General features: G+C 38.3%; 2 protein-coding genes across 2 annotated transcripts in view; one reads left to right on the top strand and one right to left on the bottom strand.

The window, feature by feature from the left end:
• The window catches only part of LOC107581530 (beta-1-syntrophin-like), a 30,332-nt gene extending 25,886 nt beyond the window's left edge, over positions 1 to 4,446 (top strand). Inside the window, exon 6 of the mRNA XM_016267105.1 lies at positions 4,192 to 4,446. Coding sequence (XP_016122591.1) covers positions 4,192 to 4,397 — 206 coding nt within the window. The 3' untranslated portion in view covers positions 4,398 to 4,446. The remainder of the gene's footprint in view (positions 1 to 4,191) is intronic.
• Positions 4,447 to 5,107: 661 nt separating this feature from the next.
• Positions 5,108 to 19,656, bottom strand: part of LOC107581610 (mdm2-binding protein-like) — a 19,486-nt gene continuing 4,937 nt past the window's right edge. Inside the window, exons 5-13 of the mRNA XM_016267240.1 lie at positions 17,279 to 17,392; positions 14,960 to 15,130; positions 11,889 to 11,952; positions 11,544 to 11,702; positions 10,243 to 10,338; positions 9,875 to 10,126; positions 8,150 to 8,289; positions 6,370 to 6,425; positions 5,108 to 5,275 (exon numbers count right to left, since the gene is read on the bottom strand). Of these exons, the coding sequence (XP_016122726.1) occupies positions 5,108 to 5,275; positions 6,370 to 6,425; positions 8,150 to 8,289; positions 9,875 to 10,126; positions 10,243 to 10,338; positions 11,544 to 11,702; positions 11,889 to 11,952; positions 14,960 to 15,130; positions 17,279 to 17,392 (1,220 nt within the window). The remainder of the gene's footprint in view (positions 5,276 to 6,369; positions 6,426 to 8,149; positions 8,290 to 9,874; positions 10,127 to 10,242; positions 10,339 to 11,543; positions 11,703 to 11,888; positions 11,953 to 14,959; positions 15,131 to 17,278; positions 17,393 to 19,656) is intronic.

Below are 19,656 nucleotides of genomic sequence, written 5' to 3'. Positions count from 1 at the left end.
ATCTTTATGGACTCATCAATTCTGAAAAAAAATATCTATCTATCTATCTCTAGATGTAGAGATATACATATATATATGCATGCATGAAGCCCAAGACTGGTTGCCCACTGAAGCTAAGCAGGGTTGAGCCTGGTTAATACCTGGATGGGAGACCTCCTGGGAAAACTAGGTTGCTGTTGGAAGAGGTGTTAGTGAGGCCAGCAGGGGGTGCTCAGGGTTCTGATGCCTCAAGACTGGTTGCCCACTGAAGCTAAGCAGGGTTGAGCCTGGTTAATACCTGGATGGGAGACCTCCTGGGAAAACTAGGTCGCTGTTGGAAGAGGTGTTAGTGAGGCCAGCAGGGGGTGCTCAGGGTTCTGATGCCTCAGTGTAGTGATGGGGGACACTATACTGTCAAAAAGCACTGTCTTTTGGATGAGACGTTAAACCGAGGTCCTGACTCTGTGTGGTCATTAAAAATCCCATGGCACTTCTCGTAAAGAGTAGGGGTGTAACCACGGTGTCCTGGCCAAAATTGCCCCCCTGGCCTTTGTCAATCATGGCCTTCTAGTAATCCCCAACCACTTGATTGGCTCTATGACTCTCTCTCCTCTCCACCTGTAGCTGGTGTGTGGTGAGCGCACTGGCGCCGTTGTCCTGTGGATGCTGCACACTGGTGGTGGTTGAGGAGAGACCCCCCCCACATGATTGTAAAGCGCTTTGGGTGTACAAAAATACACAAAGTGCTATATAAATGCATCATTCATATATATATATATATATATATATATATATATATATATATATATATATATATACACATTTAGCATCAGATATTTCACACATTTGTAAATGTATAACAGACTTTCGTGTAACCAGGCATTTATTGTCCAAATATCAGTAGTAGTGGATACAATCTGCCATCAGCTTTTCTCTGTAGCAACAGTTTGTTTTCTGTCTTAGTTAGCAGTAGTCTGGAACTTTGCAGTAAGTGTTGATCCATGTTGGCCCAGGATTTCATTTATTTTCTTGTGCAATGTTGTGTTTATATTATTTTTAAGGCTATAGTTTCTTGAATATTATACACATACTTCTGTCAAATGTAGATTTGTGGATACTCGAAAACTTTCATGCAAAGATAAATGCAGATCGGTCATCTGAGGTCGTGGTCCATGGCTCCAACTCTACTGTGAATTTGAAACGTTCTGTGCTGCACTGCAATATTTCTGAGTTTTGGATGTGCGTTAATCATATTGCAGTCGATTATGAGTGTATTTATAGAATGGAATGCCATGGCAAAGTTCCTGTGTGGTCTCAATGCAGCAGGCGAGGCGATGGGCACCGAGCAAAGCATTCTGGGAATTGAAGCTCTCAGGCAGCCCCCGAGCCTGGACTGATAGGAAATGTATCTGCCATTACTGAACTGCATGTGAGCCCCTGGAGATCACTGCGCCTTACTTGGATATTTTGCGGTTTTCCCCTTCTGTTAGATATTTTCACTGTTCTGAGATCAGGCTTTGAGATATTTCTACTTAATCTACAAAGCTACAATGGCAAGTAGGTTAAACTGAGCAATGATTAATGTTGATTTTATTGTCATAAGTTAAGCATGTTAACAGTGCTGTGAGAACTTCTGAAAGAAACAATATAAATAGACTGACCTTGTTACAACACGTCACTCTCTAATTAATACATTTGGGAGAACATGATGATTACTTTGAGTTTGTAAGAAAAGAGCAACAGTGCAGATCCTCTCAAAACAAACCAGACACATTTAACACAACGAATAACACGTTAGACTGGATTTGACATTTGTTCCCTTAAAAAGATCCTGTTTGCGTTAGAATCTTAGAGCTGCTCCATATTTGAGTTTTTATGGATAAGACCCATTTGGCAGCTGATGCTCTATTAACCTGTGTTTAGTCTAATCTTATAATCTGTTCAGAGAATTTGTCTCCAAAGATTATTTTTTTTTAGTTCTCATTTTGTGGGACGTTATATATTTTACTGCTGACCACAAGAGTCTAAAATCCTCTTTCAGCTTGTAATGATAAAGTCACAACAAAAAAATTAGAAAAAACCTAAGGGCAAATGAGAATGTAATACAATTTAGTATTATGCTGCTGCTGATTAATTTTAGACAGCTCACTGAACAGATTTATGGTGCACTTTGTGTGGATAAATATAAAAAATGGTTCATGTTAAATGCTCTGTTTTTGCTGTTAAAAGGTTTTTTAAAAAATAAATATAAATGCTAATAAAAACAATGTAATAAATACATATTAAAAAAAAATCTGACAACTATAAGCCATTTGTGTTGATTTCTCTAAAACATGTAACATGCACTTTCCACATTTCTTTCATTTGCACGGCCCAATACAGCAACCGTTTTCTGGCTCCATTTATAGTATAGTATCTGTAGTGTATGTATTATATTGTTGGGTTTTCTTGTTCTCTTTAGATGTACTTTCAGGATTACTAAAAAATTATATAAAGTAAATGTGGTGTTATTACTAATTTGGTAAAGATAAGCCTGCATAGACACATGAGGAACACTAAATTGCTGAGTTACTGAATTATTGCAAAGCTGTTAAGAGTTAGGAGGCCGAACAATTTCTATGCTAAGCCGTTGATGGAGAAGGAGAGGCAGTTTGTGACGGACTAAAAGCCCATGTGGTGGGAAAGAGTCCCTTGGTCTTGAAAATCAGTCCGTTTTGATGGGGATACGGTTACAGTATTGTTAAGAGTAAAATGGGAACAGAAGTTCGAAATCCCCTTTTTAGGAGCCCCTCACCCAAAGTTCGTAATTAATACATGTTTGAGTATTTAATGTCAGTGTAATTCCAATTTAATGGGTAAACTGCAGAAGATGCTATTTCATTGCTGTGATGATCTAATCAGCCTAATGGTCTGAGCCGAGGGGTTTCTCAAAGATACACAATGTGAAAAGGACACACTAGCCTCACAATTACCCGGTCAAAGAGAGATTCAGGGAGCTTTATTGGGGCAAATGGAGGGAACAGCTGAAGTGGATCACTGGCACGTTCACAATAGGCACGGTAACAGTAGGTTTCCACACCTCCTGTGGTGCCTGATGAGCTGTAATTGAATGTATTGGAGGGGCGATACTGGATACATGGAGTCCTGTGATGTATTTGATGAAACCAGGGAGGTATTGAGCAGGGATTACTGGTGATGAATAATGTACCAATTATCAGGCGAATCAAAGGACATCTATCTCACAAATGGAACCCTTTTTCATTTTATTCGCACCTTAATGGAATGTGCAGTTCCATTAGTACTTTAACTCTTAGGCCCATCCACACGGAGACGCGTTTAGCTGTATATGCATACATTTTGTATCGTATAGGCGTTTCGTCCACACGGATCCGGCGTTTTGGGAGAGTGAAACCGATATTTTTTTTTAAACCGGGTCCCAAGAGTGGATAAATCTGAAAACGCCACCCTTGCGTTTTCGTGTTGACAGCGAATCCGTATATTTTCTGAAACGATGACGTCATCAGCCCACATCTGGCCCCTAGTCAGACACCGCTACGTCACGTAACAGCAACAAAAACACTGAACGATTGTCTTTTTATCAACTAACATTAACAGATTAATACATGTAATGTTCCATGTTCGTTTGTATACCCGTGCAAGGTTTATGCGCATAGTCCAAGTCTTCTCTGTTTTTAGTGCATCTCTGTGGCAGAAGATACATACTGGTCTGGCATGTATACTACATCGTTTTGTGGTTTCGTGTGGACGCAGATATTTCTTGAGGCGAGGGAAAAAAAAAAAAAGATTGGATAGGGAAAGCTCTGGCTTCGTGTGGATGTAGCCTTACTGTATTCATATATTTACTATTTGGATTCTTATAGTACTTGTAAAATATATTTTATAACAAAATTGTACCCGAGTCTTTAATATCAGAAATGAAAAAGCATCTATGTGAATAATTCAGTAAACTGGGCAGAATTTCATCCACTCAGAAAAGTAGCTGCACTTCAAAAGTACAATTTAGACAGTTTCAGAGATCTAATAATAATAATAAAGAAAATTCTCAAAAATAGTACTTTAATATTTCACAGCTTCACATGTCTGCTTTTTAACCCTCTGGTATGACAACTCCAAGTAATTTCTTATGGTAATCATGGCAGTTGTTTAATAATTCTGAGTATTCTTGATGTGTTTTTGTGTTTGTCTCTTCAGGTTGTATGTATCGGGGTCAGGACTGTCGGTTGGTCATTCACTATGAGCGAGGTTTCTCTGTTATAGCTGATGGAGAAAACAGCTCTGTGGCACAGCCTCTCTTCAGTTACCCGTTTGAAAAGCTGAAGATGTCTGCTGATGATGGAGTACGGATACTCGATTTAGATTTCGGCGGGAACGAGGGTGAAATTGTGAGTAAAATTTGAGGTTCATTCAGCACCAACAAAATTAGTCATCCATGATGAGAGTGCTGTCATGGGGCAATTTTGCTATTATTTAAATTAGATAAATTAAATTATTTTTTATATGGTAATGTACGCGAATGCTCTAAATGTATTTATGCATAAATGTGTTTTGAGTTTGACTATTGCGTACTGTTATGAGAATTAATTTTAAACGAAAATATGAACGTATGTATATTTTCTCTAATAATTAATCAACTTAAAAGTTAACATATCCGTGACAAGTGAAACGTCAAAACTCACAACCATGAGCACCTAATACCACCCATGTTTACACGGAATATCTACGTCTATTCAGTATCCATCAACTTGGCCCGTCCTGATGAACAACACGGAGGACTGTGCTGGTAAGTGAAGGCGAGCCTATCATAACAGAGGCCATTTATATACTGAGGTCTTAAAGGTACCCTAGCAGAGACAGCCTGTATAAATTAAGTACATTATGAATGATTTTGGTGCACATAAAAAATCCTGACAAAAACAACTTTAGGCAAAAATAGGTACTACAAAAGAGTGATTTTTTTTTTGCTCACTGAATGCTTTAGGAACAAAGCGAATTGAATTGAAAATTGGTTACCTGAACTAAGTTTTTGCTCCCCCATCATGGATAAATGTTGTAGATAACATCAATCGACAGCGTTTACGCAGCATATTTTGAGAGCTTCAAAGATGTCCTAAAGGCAGGACAGCAGGGTGTGAGGGAAAGAGGCAGAATGATTCGTACCCACCTTCAGATAAAACTTTGATATGTCAAACAGTCTTTGACTGCAGGCTTCAAAGCACTTGTGCTCACTGCTGATCCCTTGTTTATTCAGCGTCTTGGCAACCACCTCCCTCAGCATCTGAAGCAGAAACAACGGATGAGAACGATGCACAATCACGTAACTACTGCACTCACAGACCTCACATAAAGACCTGACATTTGCTGATGACTCAAGGAATAAAGTAAAAGGTTTAAGGATTTGAATGGGTTGAGAGCTGTTTTGTCTTATTCCATGGCTCTCTAGAATACTCAATTCTGGTCAAATGCGGCAATCAGTGGTCAGATATTTTGGTATAATGACCCTTAAACTGCATATTTGACTCTAGTCCCTGGACACCAATTTTCTACAAAGCTGTACCATTTTTTATGTCTCTTAACACTTAAATCAATATTTCATACCAATATAATTTGTCAAGTTGTAATGTTATAAGCTGGATAATTCACAGTCAGTTGGCCATTATTGCAAAATAAACCTATTTAGGGTTTGCCTATAGGTTCTGCTTAAATATCTTCAATATTACATATCTGGCTGATACCAATAAATTAATGCTTTGAACGAATGCTATTCAATTGGAATTTTTTTTTTTTTTTTACTATTTTTTTATACTATCCAAACTGTCAAAAACTGAAAAACCTCTGTCTTTTCAAAAATATTATAAGTGAATTTAGGCATTACAACATTATAACGTACAGTAATAAAAATGGATATTCATTTTGAGATTTGCTAAAAATTAGTGTTAAAAAAAATGCATTTTAAATGAACATTATATGACAGTAAAAGGTAATCTAAATATAAAAAAAGTGAAGTAAGTATGAACAAGTAAATACCCAATGTTGACCTATTTTTGTCTATAGCCTCTCGGCCAGCGCTCTTGAAATATAGCGCGATTGCTCTTCGGGTGACCCAACTTTTAAAACTTGCCCATTCCACCCCCTCTCTCCTGTTTCACATCCTGTCTACACTCCATACTGTCCTCTACAAATAAAGGCAAAAACACAGAAAATATTTCTTTAAAAAAATTATATATATATTATAACGTACCTTAATAAACAAAACATTACCAACATATATTATTGTGCATTACTAGTGCATTCCTAAGGCAGATTTTACCCCAAATCTCTGCAGAAAATGTGAAAATGTAAATTCTCCTGGGCCTGGTAATTGGCACTCACCCTGTTGTGTTTCTGGGAGCGGGACTCGGTCTGGGTCTGGCTGGGTTTTTGACTGGGTGAGGGGTCGGCAACCGAAGCAGACCGTCTGGCCAGACCTGAGCTGGAACGGGAATGGGCTGCTTGCTGCCGTAAAGCCCCCACTGCTGGGTGAGTACCACCTGCACCCAGAGATTCAGAGCTCTCCGATTTACAGAACCTGAGAAAGGGATTTTAAAGTGGATGAGGTGGATGGTGTAAGATATTGTTTCTCTGAGTTCATCAATCCAACAATCTCACTTTATAACTCACCTCAAAACTCTAATCAAAATGACTTGATGTGACGATCTACTTAAGCACTGGAGCACACACTTATACCTCTTTTTCTTCTGGAGATCTCAGCTCAAGCACTCTCTTTCTGAGCCCATTTAATAAGAAACTGTTCAGTTCCTGCATTTTTATTTATTTATTTTTTCTCCCTTGAATATAAATTTTCTGGCTTGTGTGTTTAGTTGCCAATGATGTGACACCGCTGTGGTGATTTCAGAGTGGAGCAAAGTCTGAGATGATGATAGGCCTTAAATTAATGTGGCCTTTGGAGTTGGCAGTAGGTCAGCATTCAATAAAAAAATAAATAGTCAATAATCTCATGTCCTGACACACACATCATCTAATGCACCCTGGGCTTCTGTGGCAGCAAAGAAGGCCAAACATTAGACATTTGATCACTGCCATATGTAAAGCGCATTTAGAGAGGGCCTACATTAATAAAAATAGCAAGACTTTGACATTCATTGCAGCGCTGCTCAGTTATTTTCATTCATTGCTCATTTCACTCTTTGACAAAGCCATCAAGTGCAGATCTATATTCAATTTGGGTGCGAGTGACTTATGGCGCATTCAAATGCATGTAAAGTGGAGGGACGGAGGTGCAGAGGAAGGAAATGATGAGCAGGCAGAACTAAAATTAGCCACACGGGAGAATCAATGAACTGACAGTTTCAGAAAATTAACCTAACTGGACAAACATTAGTTTGACCGTCTAACAGAATGTCCATCTTCCGAGAAGTGACATGTAACGATGGGTCGACTAATTCAAATACTGGCAAATAGAATATCATTAAAACAGACTGGCCTTGAAAACCCCTTAATAATAAGAATCATTATTAATATTTGAGCAGCAATGATAATTGATAATAATTACGCCCCAAATTAGCATATTAGCATGATTTCTGAAGGATCATGTGACACTGAAGACTGGAGGAATGGCTCCTGAAAATTCAGCTTTGTCGTCACAGGAATAAAATACATTTCAAAATATATTCAAATAGAAACCAGTTATTTTAAAACAGAATAATATTTCACAATATTACTGTTTTACTGCATGTTTGATCAATTAAATGCAGTCTTGGTGAGCCTAAGAGACTTCTTTCAATCTGAAAAATATTTACTTAAAATTAAAATTAACTTATTCAAAATAAACCTAAAGAATATAAACAGCGATTAGTTTCTTTCTGCTTACTAAAGACTGATCAGAATTCAGAAATCATGAAATGATTGGCAAATTTGAAACTTTATATTATTTTTATTATAACTTTTTTTTTTTTTTTTTAATTCTTTGAATTTGTCCACAAACCTCCTGCACCCTCTTGCAGCCCATTGTGGCACGTAATGAGAGATTGAATTTATATAAAGCACTGCGAATAAAAGTTAAAACTGATTTTAACTGATCCTGTGGTGATTTATATGTAAGAAAAAGACATGATGACCCTTCATCATTAGTATGCACGCGGTGTTCTACTGGGTGAGGGGTCGGCAACCGAAGCAGACCGTCTGGCCAGACCTGAGCTGGAACGGGAATGGGCTGCTTGCTGCCGTAAAGCCCCCACTGCTGGGTGAGTACCACCTGCACCCAGAGATTCAGAGCTCTCCGATTTACAGAACCTGAGAAAGGGATTTTAAAGTGGATGAGGTGGATGGTGTAAGATATTGTTTCTCTGAGTTCATCAATCCAACAATCTCACTTTATAACTCACCTCAAAACTCTAATCAAAATGACTTGATGTGACGATCTACTTAAGCACTGGAGCACACACTTATACCTCTTTTTCTTCTGGAGATCTCAGCTCAAGCACTCTCTTTCTGAGCCCATTTAATAAGAAACTGTTCAGTTCCTGCATTTTTATTTATTTATTTTTTCTCCCTTGAATATAAATTTTCTGGCTTGTGTGTTTAGTTGCCAATGATGTGACACCGCTGTGGTGATTTCAGAGTGGAGCAAAGTCTGAGATGATGATAGGCCTTAAATTAATGTGGCCTTTGGAGTTGGCAGTAGGTCAGCATTCAATAAAAAAATAAATAGTCAATAATCTCATGTCCTGACACACACATCATCTAATGCACCCTGGGCTTCTGTGGCAGCAAAGAAGGCCAAACATTAGACATTTGATCACTGCCATATGTAAAGCGCATTTAGAGAGGGCCTACATTAATAAAAATAGCAAGACTTTGACATTCATTGCAGCGCTGCTCAGTTATTTTCATTCATTGCTCATTTCACTCTTTGACAAAGCCATCAAGTGCAGATCTATATTCAATTTGGGTGCGAGTGACTTATGGCGCATTCAAATGCATGTAAAGTGGAGGGACGGAGGTGCAGAGGAAGGAAATGATGAGCAGGCAGAACTAAAATTAGCCACACGGGAGAATCAATGAACTGACAGTTTCAGAAAATTAACCTAACTGGACAAACATTAGTTTGACCGTCTAACAGAATGTCCATCTTCCGAGAAGTGACATGTAACGATGGGTCGACTAATTCAAATACTGGCAAATAGAATATCATTAAAACAGACTGGCCTTGAAAACCCCTTAATAATAAGAATCATTATTAATATTTGAGCAGCAATGATAATTGATAATAATTACGCCCCAAATTAGCATATTAGCATGATTTCTGAAGGATCATGTGACACTGAAGACTGGAGGAATGGCTCCTGAAAATTCAGCTTTGTCGTCACAGGAATAAAATACATTTCAAAATATATTCAAATAGAAACCAGTTATTTTAAAACAGAATAATATTTCACAATATTACTGTTTTACTGCATGTTTGATCAATTAAATGCAGTCTTGGTGAGCCTAAGAGACTTCTTTCAATCTGAAAAATATTTACTTAAAATTAAAATTAACTTATTCAAAATAAACCTAAAGAATATAAACAGCGATTAGTTTCTTTCTGCTTACTAAAGACTGATCAGAATTCAGAAATCATGAAATGATTGGCAAATTTGAAACTTTATATTATTTTTTATTATAACTTTTTTTTTTTTTTTTTTTAATTCTTTGAATTTGTCCACAAACCTCCTGCACCCTCTTGCAGCCCATTGTGGCACGTAATGAGAGATTGAATTTATATAAAGCACTGCGAATAAAAGTTAAAACTGATTTTAACTGATCCTGTGGTGATTTATATGTAAGAAAAAGACATGATGACCCTTCATCATTAGTATGCACGCGGTGTTCTCACCTCTTGTGTGGCTGGAGGTCTGTTTCGCGGGAGCAGTGTTTGAGGCGGGGCGGCTCGCTGTGCAGAGCTTCCACGTCGGGCACGCTGCCCGGTTCAGACAGCACGGCTGGGGAGGGTGCAGGACTGAGGGCGAATGGCACAGGGCAGGGCTCCTTACAGCATGTACTCTGGGTCTCATATCTTATTAGATGAGACTGCAGCTTCACAAAGCCACGGTCTCGCTCAAGGGCCTTATGCTCATCCAGACAAAACCTGAAACACACCCAGAGGATGATAGAGAAGATCGAAGAATTAGGGAGAACAGTTTGTAAAATGGATGAGTTTTTATATAGACACACACACACACACACACACACACATAAACGTACTCTATTCCGTGGTAGTGGGATCTGGTGGCCTTTGAGAAAGGAAGCTTGGTCACCTTCCTGGGTGTGAGGTCAGGAGACAACTGAAACGCATGTTCACTACACAAACCACATTTAGAGACATTGAGTTCAGGGAAAAAATAAATATGCAGATTTCTAGAGACTATGTGTAACTGGTAGAGGCCAAGTTATGTGGAAAATCTTCACACAATTTATTTTTTTCTCTAAAAAAGAAAGCAATGTCTTCAGTATTATCTTTATCTCTACTAGAGATAACCTCTATTTTAATAACCCTTGATAGGGTCACCAAAAATGAATGAATGAATGATTCTGTCATCAGGAATGACCCTGATGTTGTTCCAAATGCATTTTTTAAATGCATTTAAAATGTGAACCTAAGATGATTAACTATTTTTTTTACCTACATTTTAAAAACATAATTTATACTGTTTTAGATGTCAATTAACTAATGTAAAAATTATGTATTTAACTACATTTTAAAACATGAAATAAAGTTTTAAATGTGTTAATGTCCATTTAAAAAGTAATTTGTTTTCCATTTTTATGTTTGAATTATTCAATTGCTAACTCATTCTTTAATTTTATTGTCCTCCATAGGTCTGTCAAGTTCCCAAATAACAAAATAAACACCATAAAAGCATCATAAAAGTGGTCCATATGACTAACGCTTATATTCCAAGTCATATGATAGTTTTGTTTGACAAACAGAAGAACAACGACTGAAAGTTATTATTTACTGAAACCTGTCCCTTTCTGTAGCTCTTTAATATGGAGTCATTTTGTGTGCTGTGCCAGGATTTGATGTCAAGCAAAGCTGACTTTGGATCAATGTGCCATTTTTGTAGCATTTGTGACATTTATAGTCTGTTCCTTACAGCAATATATAATATACTGCACAAGTCCGATGGACCACTTTTTCAATACTTTTTTTTTTTTGGTCATATTAAATCCCACACTGATTTTTTTTTACATGGAAAAGAGTGAACAGAATATTCTTCAAAAATTTCACCTATTGTGTTCCAAAGAAGTCAGTCAGTCATACAGGTTTTCACACAGCATGAGGGTGAATAAATAAAGTACTTGGGGGTGAACTATTCCTTTAAGACCAGTGCAAGAAGAAAACAAAAAAAGTTGTAAAAAATGGAATGAATGATGTTTTAAAATTTTCTACCATGTACACACATGCTCCCTCCTTGACTTGAGGGATTTGAATTGCAGTTTTAATTAGCTAGGGGGAAAAAAAGTCATTAAGAGACATGTCAGACACTGTATGTATGACCAACCCTCTAAGCACTGGCAGCGGCTGTAGTTCCCCGCTAGGCAGTCCATCAGGGGTGAAGTGTTTGAGCAGTTCTCTGGCATCCAGCAGTGTAGAACTTCCCCTCTGGCTATCTTTAGGCCCCATCAGACTCTCAGAGGAACCACTGCTGAAGAGCCTGCACCTGTGGATGACACTGAAATTTATTCAACCAACCACAAATGTACTATTCCTAGCTGCACAAGCTATTTTCCCCATACACTGATACACTGCTTTGAGATTCATTAAGCCCTCAACAAAGACAATAACTGAAGGCTCCAGACATGGTAATGAGTTATCAGATAAAGTGATATGGTACCAGATGATTTACCTGGATCTTTGTCGGACTCTCTGTATGTTCTCATAGTTTTGTAGGACGCTCCTCTCTGGCCATTCTGTGCGAGCACAATGTTTCACATCTTAAAATGTAATGATTAAAAAGAGCAAAAGGTTAAGTAAATAATAACAGTTCATCTTAATAATTAGGAACACTATGTAAACAAAGGATGCAAAATATATTGGCTTTTACTCAAATAATGGAAGCAAACAGGGCCCACCATATCTTTCATTCACATAGGCACAAAAGTGTTTCTAAACTCCAATATTTTACCACATATATACCTGTCATTTGGTATCTGGGCCAATATCATATATTACTAATACAACATTTAGCCTAGTGTTTTTTCTGTTTACTAAGGTGCAGTCACATCAGTCAAATTTTGTAGGCAAAAAATGTGTCTACTGACAAAAGTGTAGAAATGTACGAAGCACTCAAAATTCAAAGGTTTTCAGTTACTCAACATTCAGGTGACCAACTTGTGTTTATTCCTTAAATTCCTTAAACTGCCATTTTTCCTGTTCAGACTGACATGTTAATGATTTTGCATTTTTACAAAGCTCATCGGTCTGAAAAGCGAGGTGTGCTGTGATTGGCCAGCTCTCCGGTGCGTTGTGATTGGCTGAATACCTCAAGCGTGTGATGGAAATGTTACGCCCCTTACCATACTATGATGGAGCGACGAGACAAAAACATTAAAACCCATTGCAAACGAGGCATTCGTTGCATCCAGTGGGGACATCATTACGGATTATAATGACATACTGTCTTTTTACGCGTTGCGTCGCACCCCGTAAACATAAAACCATGTCTGCATTTGTGATCGGAGAAATGACAAACAACAAGTGCTACTCTACACTGCTCAAAACTTGCGTTTGAATCATCAGTGGCAAATCCATATGAAAACAGACTGAGAGTCAGAACAGCCAGCATTGTAGTCTTCTCTACCAGGATCAGGAAACAGTCCTCCATAAAATGCGCTGCACACATCTGAATATTTGGGATGAACTGTTCTGGAACAGTTATTGCCTATCCAGCGATCCACAGCACGAAGCTTATGTATTTCCTCAGTGACCAGCACGGATCAGCTCTAGGCATGACGAAGCGGATACCGTCCTCTTTTGGAAGGCCAAACAAAGTAGTTTCGCTTTCACAACGAAACACACAGCATCTTCACGACATGTTTGTGATCGGAGAAATGACAAACAACAAGTGCTACTCTACACTGCTCAAAACTTGCGTTTGAATCATCAGTGGCAAATCCATATGAAAACAGACTGAGAGTCAGAACAGCCAGCATTGTAGTCTTCTCTACCAGGATCAGGAAACAGTCCTCCATAAAATGCGCTGCACACATCTGAATATTTGGGATGAACTGTTCTGGAACAGTTATCGCCTATCCAGCGATCCACAGCACGAAGCTTATGTATTTCCTCAGTGACCAGCAAGACTGAGAGTCAGAACAGCCAGCATTGTAGTCTTCTCTACCAGGATCAGGAAACAGTCCTCCATAAAATACGCTGCACACATCTGAATATTTGGGATGAACTGTTCTGGAACAGTTATTGCCTATCCAGCGATCCACAGCACGAAGCTTATGTATTTCCTCAGTGACCAGCACGGATCAGCTCTAGGCATGACGAAGCGGATACCGTCCTCTTTTGGAAGGCCAAACAAAGTAGTTTCGCTTTCACAACGAAACACACAGCATCTTCACGACATGGCGGCAGCAGCAACAATACTACAGCGAGAATAAAAGTTATGCCTTCTTTCTTTGCGTGAACATTTGGGCGGCGTTATGCAAATCTTCCCACATCGTGACGTAGACATGTGGGGGCGTGTTAGAATGAGCCGTTTCAGGTAGGCGTGGTTGAATCTTAACTTTTATAAAGAATATCTCTTTGGATTTGAGACTTTAGTCTTTGCAGCGTTACAGATCTTCTTTATGCACCAAGAGCTTGTAACACTCCAAAGAGAAAGGAAAAATTTTAATTGCATCATATGACCCCTTTAACTTTTGAACAATGAACATATCTGGTACTATGTTGGCTCGCCACTTGACATAATATAAATCTGGGTAACAATGTGAAACCAGTCTAGAAGCACTGGTCTAAACTGGATTTTATTATATTAATTTCGCACACCAGTAGAAGTAATGATTATGAATGCATCAGGGAAAAAAAGAGCAAGAAGACTGCCTTAACATTCTAATAATTCACTGATAAACTAGTGTTTTCTGTATTTTCGGCTGCAGTGAAGTCGTCGATGACACTGACTTGTCATCTCCACAGTGGACGTGCATGTTTCATATGGATTACATAATCTGAAAATATATGTTTTCCATTTGAATTGGTTCATTTAAAAGTAGACATTTCACTTTTTTTATTTCTGTGAGGCAACCACAAAGTCTCAATAAATTTTTTGACGTGCTCAAGTTCACAGAGACCTAACCTTAGATGGCAGAAAGAGCACCGTTTGCTTTCATTATTTTACAAAAGCACAACATTTTGTTGTTATTGTAAGCGCACACAAATAAAAGTAAACCTTTTACAAATTCAAATTACTCTCTATGAGCAAAAATGACAGAGCATTTTAAGTTAAATGCAAATGATCACACTAGTGCCTCCAAGTGAACTGTCATGCAGTGAGAGCGCTACTATTCAGCTTCCACACTCCGCACAAACACTTGAATAACACACACTTTTCTAGGTTAACGTTAGAGCGAGCAGCCATGTAATGTTGCTATTATTTACATGTTTCAGATGATAAGCACATTTGCGGTCGGTGAATGAAACGAACATTTGGATTCCGATGTACTGTAATTACCACATAGACCAGCTGTCAATAATCTGTCCGTCACGGACTACATGATTTTTTTGGCGACTAATAAAATTTGTATTGATTAAGCCTCTTCTCGTCGACTAGCGGTTAGTCAACTATTAGGGGGCAGCCCTAATAATAATATAAATTGATCATAATATAATAATTATTGACTATCACTGTCCATCAAAATGATTACAAATGTATACCTAAAGCAAACTGCTCTATATTAAAGTACTCCTCACCACTGATGTTACAAGAGGAAGTCTGATTCTCCTTCTTCATGCACATGCGTTCAGACGTTCTAGGCAGTATGGAGTCGTGCATCTCAAGGTACTGCTCTCTGGCCAGATTTAGTAGAGCCTTCAGTTCATTCACAGGAATAGCGGCAGGCTTCTGGGCCTCCTCTCGTTGCCCTAGCCACAGATGAGATGCATCATTAAATGTCTCTCATTAATCACACTAGCCTTTCAAACCAATCTGTTACATATTTTATCGGTTTCATGTTGTTGTTAATTTTCTTGTAAGACACTAATGAATAGGGGTGCTCCGATCAGGATTTTTGAGGCCAATCACAGAGAGCAGTATCTGCCGATACCGATCACTAGGGATGCTCCGATTGATAGGCTACCGATCACTATTGGCCGATAATCACGATGGGATGATTGATTGGCAGTCTCTAAAAGGCTGATCTAAAAAAAAACGATCTCAAGCTGATGACGCTGCCGTGAGAGGTTTGGCACGACATGCAGCAGCACCGTCTCAGTCTCTGTCTGGCGCAGGTGAAATAATCATAATTCTTATAATTATATTTTTTCATCAAATAACTTAAAGTAATTTGAAAACCTTGTGTGAGACGTAATTTCACAAACAGCATGAGTGAGTCACCGCGCGTGCTCGCTCTCTCTTTCTCTCTCATAATACGCAAATGGCTTCAAATCACCACACATCGCATCTGTCTATAAGTGAGGTACACGCTGCACATTTGACACAGGAATTGCACACGGTTGCTGTCCGGCAGTGCGTTCAGGTGCGGTGCGTCTGCAGCAGTGCAGAGATCGTTTCCGCACCGAGTCTACTGAGAGTGAATCACCGCGCGCTCTCTCTCTCTTTCTCTCTCAAAATACGCAAATGGCTTCAAATCACCACACATCGCATCTGTCTATAAGTGAGGTACACGCTGCACATTTGACACAGGAATTGCACACGGTTGCTGTCCGGCAGTGCGTTCAGGTGCGGTGCGTCTGCAGCAGTGCAGAGATCGTTTCCGCACCGAGTCTACTGCTGCGCTGCAAGCGCTGAATTAAAGTAACAGTGCAATGTTTGCAGTAAATATGAACATGACTTGACACGAAAATGTAGTAATTACACCATAAATGCATATTATTGAAGTCTACTCTGTTTCACAGTCAACACATTGCTTTGTTGGCTAGGTTTAAAGGGAAAGAGCACTGGATTGACACGAAAATGTAGTGATTACACCATAAATGCATATTATTAAAGTCTACTGTGTTTCACAGTCAACACATGTGGCTTTTTGGCTAGGTTTAAAGGGAAAGAGCACTTTTAGATAAAGGCGGCAATAATAGATGGCACTCGTGCGTAGGAAAACAAAGCTCTTTATGAACCGCAGGATTGTTTGTAATAAAGATTTAAATGCAAAAGAAAAGGCAGTTGAGCTGTCTATTTCTGCCAATGGTTTGTGATAACGTAAGAAAAGTAGTTGAAATGTTTTGCCAATTGCTTGAGCAACTTAATATATAAATCTAGAAGTAAAAGCAAAAGTAAAAAGCATTGAATAATGTGTTGCTTATATTTATTGTGCTTAAACATGTCGGTGAAAGATTGTATTACTGTACTGTGTAAAAAAAAGAATTGCAATGCTGAAAAAGCATTTTCAGTGACAATGTTTGGATTTGAAATCAAAATAATGGATAAATGTTGTGTTTGTGGTAAACAGCCACAGATCAGTAGCGGACTCCTGTGTGAAAGCTGCTTCCCCCCTCACAAGAGACACCTAAGAGGGGAATTCCACCCATTTTCAAAAATGAAATTCAGGCCCTGAATAAATGTCTAAAAATCACTATGAGTATCACTATAAATAGTTACAAATGATAAAAAAGAAGGCTTTAAAAAGATCGGTATCGGCAGATACTGCTTTCTGTGATTGGCGATCGGCCTCAAAAATCCTGATCGGAGGCACCCCTACTGATAACAGTGCTCTGTATACCAAGTCTGCAAAGAAAATGTGTCAAACATCTGATAAAGCCTAGGAACTAACCTGAATTTATTAGCTACAAGCCTAATAACAGTGCTCTGACATACCACAATTAATCTATCAATCAAATAGTCTATCATGCATCAACCCCTGTTAACACAGTAGGCGTTGAGAGTCTGACAAAATCTCTATTGTTTACCGCATAAGAGATCTTAATTTTCAGAAAGCGCTCGTGTGAGACTGAGAATGTGTGACCAGAGGGAATATGATTAGAAATGTGCTGCTCTGGGGTGACTACTTAAAGAGGTCCTGGTGAAAGATTTTCCGTTGCCTGGGAAACACTTACGACAGCATTCTTTGAGGACCAGAGTCTGCACGTTGGCCAGCTTTCTCTCCCTTTGCAAGAACTGTTCTCCACGGAGACACGGCAGGGACCACAGCCAGTCAGCAGTGCTGCTCCCTATGGAGAAAGAAGAGAAGAGAATGAGAGTCTGAGAATGCAGAAGAGTGTGTTGAGAGGTGTTAATAACGTCCAAAGCAAAGTACCAGGAGAGAAACCTGCCCAAAATGTCCAATCTAAAGTTTCACACTCCGTATTTATAACGCAGAACTGCAATATTGTTCTATCTTACAAACATCGTTTTGGTTACATTAATGTCTTACAGGTACACCATTAAGAAGGGCCATCATCTATCTTCTATGACAATTAAGCAAGATCAAAAAGTAAAACCAAATTCAGGAAAAAGAGCTAGACTTTAAGTATGCATGCATGGTCTAATCTTTAAAACCACAAAAGCATGTTAACTGTTTTATAACCATAGAAAAAGTTTCAGTTTAAGTTTAATTTAAGTTTATTGCCACATCAGCTTCCATAGAAAAAGTTTCCAGCGACAAGCATTTGCATATCCATACTGGATCCAAAACTGCTCTAAGGCCTGACACAATCGCAACTGAGCATGACACAGAAGAAATAGAAACACAGCTATCTGCAAATCCTGTTGCTCATCACAGTCACAGTTGGTTGAGACAAACTCATATTTACAAAATATATCTTTAAGTAGTTATGTTGTGTCATGACAGGTTAGGACACAGTGTAGGGCACTGCAGACTGGTTCACATTTAATATTTCCTAATTAATTTAACATTTGTCATCACTTCTTGTATTCCCAGGTCCCAAGTGAAAAAAAAGTAATAATTTTGAAAAAATAAAAAATAAACCATTTGATTAATAACTTTCTAGCAACACATGAATGTGCAAATATTTAAATGTTTTTAAAGCTGTTTTATTACCTTGTTACTTACTACTGCATTAACTATCTTTAAATTTAAAAAATCAGAGAAAATATTTGAAATGATATTCACAAACCACAGCAAAACTAATATTAGTGAGAAATATTAATTGAATATTTCATTATATGACATTTATACGAAATAATAATTACCAGTATAAATGCCATTGATTTCAGTCCATTTAATATGTAGTAGTGGGCTAAGAATTTATGACTTCTAAGAATTCAAAATAATAATAATAATAAACAGAAGCGTAAAAAAATCACTTTAAAGTTTTGTTTAACATGCTAACTGTCAGTCCCACCTTTTGAGCATAGACCTCAAAATGACTTCTCCAACTTGAAAGCCTAAACAGTGACAGAGGCTACAAATTATGTATCAGCTAATTTTTGAAAGATAGAATTTGTGAATTGGTAAATTGTAAAAAATACTTAGAAACCTCTTTAAAATCCAGTCAGATAGAGCAGACACCTGAGGGGTATCCTGGAGTGCTCCTCACAATGCAGTTTCTCTGAAAAGTCTTGTATGAGTTGAACTGTTTTTTTTGGGGGGGGGGGACTAACAATTAGTACCAATGTCGAACCATTGTTGCCATGTTGGGCACCAACATAAACAACCAGCTTTCTTGTTTGTGTCTTGAGTTATCAAGGTTGAGTTATGGATCTGGCACAACCTTCTGAGTTCCACAGGAGGCTCTGAACAAACCCACGCATTCTCTGATCTCAAGAGCAGTAATTTACTCCAACAAAGATTTCCAGCGGTGGGCTTCAATACAGCCACTCTCGCTGTACAAAGAGCTATTGAGAGTAGTAGTGAACCACAAACCACCTGATTACACGAGTAGCAAATAGATGTTAAAGATGTTTTAGATGTTAATGCTGAAAGAGTAAAAAAGATTTTTGTTTATGACTCTGAATTAAAACACCTCTGATTGGCCACTGCGTTCAAGAAATCAACAGATATGTACAGTAGCTAGTGGCTACATTGATCAATGCTGCAAAAACACATTGTAAATAGAATTCTTTAAAGTTTAAATGCACTGGAGTGTTTGTCAATTGTTGTTTCACCAGTACCCTATTTTTACAAGCTTCACCTGAGGGTGCTCTTGCTTTAACACCCACGTAGAACCTTGCCTGGATACAAACAATAGATTAAATGGAATTAATTCAATAGTGAGTATACACACACATGTGAAAAATGATCAAGATATTTTGAGAAACTAGCTTTATGATCATAAAAATATTGATGCCTTTGGAATCAGTATATTGACACCAAAGGTCTTTGACTCTTTTATAAAGCAATCAGTTACCAGTAGCCACGCTGGTAGTGCTAGAGGGCACTTTTAGTGTGCAAGATGCTAAAAAAAAAGGCTATAAATTAAACTGAGCATTTACAGTGCTGTGAAAAGGTTTTTGCCCCCTTCCTGTTTTTTTA

The sequence above is a fragment of the Sinocyclocheilus grahami genome, unplaced genomic scaffold (genome assembly GCF_001515645.1).
Source record: "Sinocyclocheilus grahami isolate Dianchi unplaced genomic scaffold, SAMN03320097.WGS_v1.1 scaffold36.1, whole genome shotgun sequence".
Classification (NCBI taxonomy): domain Eukaryota; kingdom Metazoa; phylum Chordata; class Actinopteri; order Cypriniformes; family Cyprinidae; genus Sinocyclocheilus; species Sinocyclocheilus grahami.
This window is presented reverse-complemented; position numbering and strand designations above follow the sequence as displayed.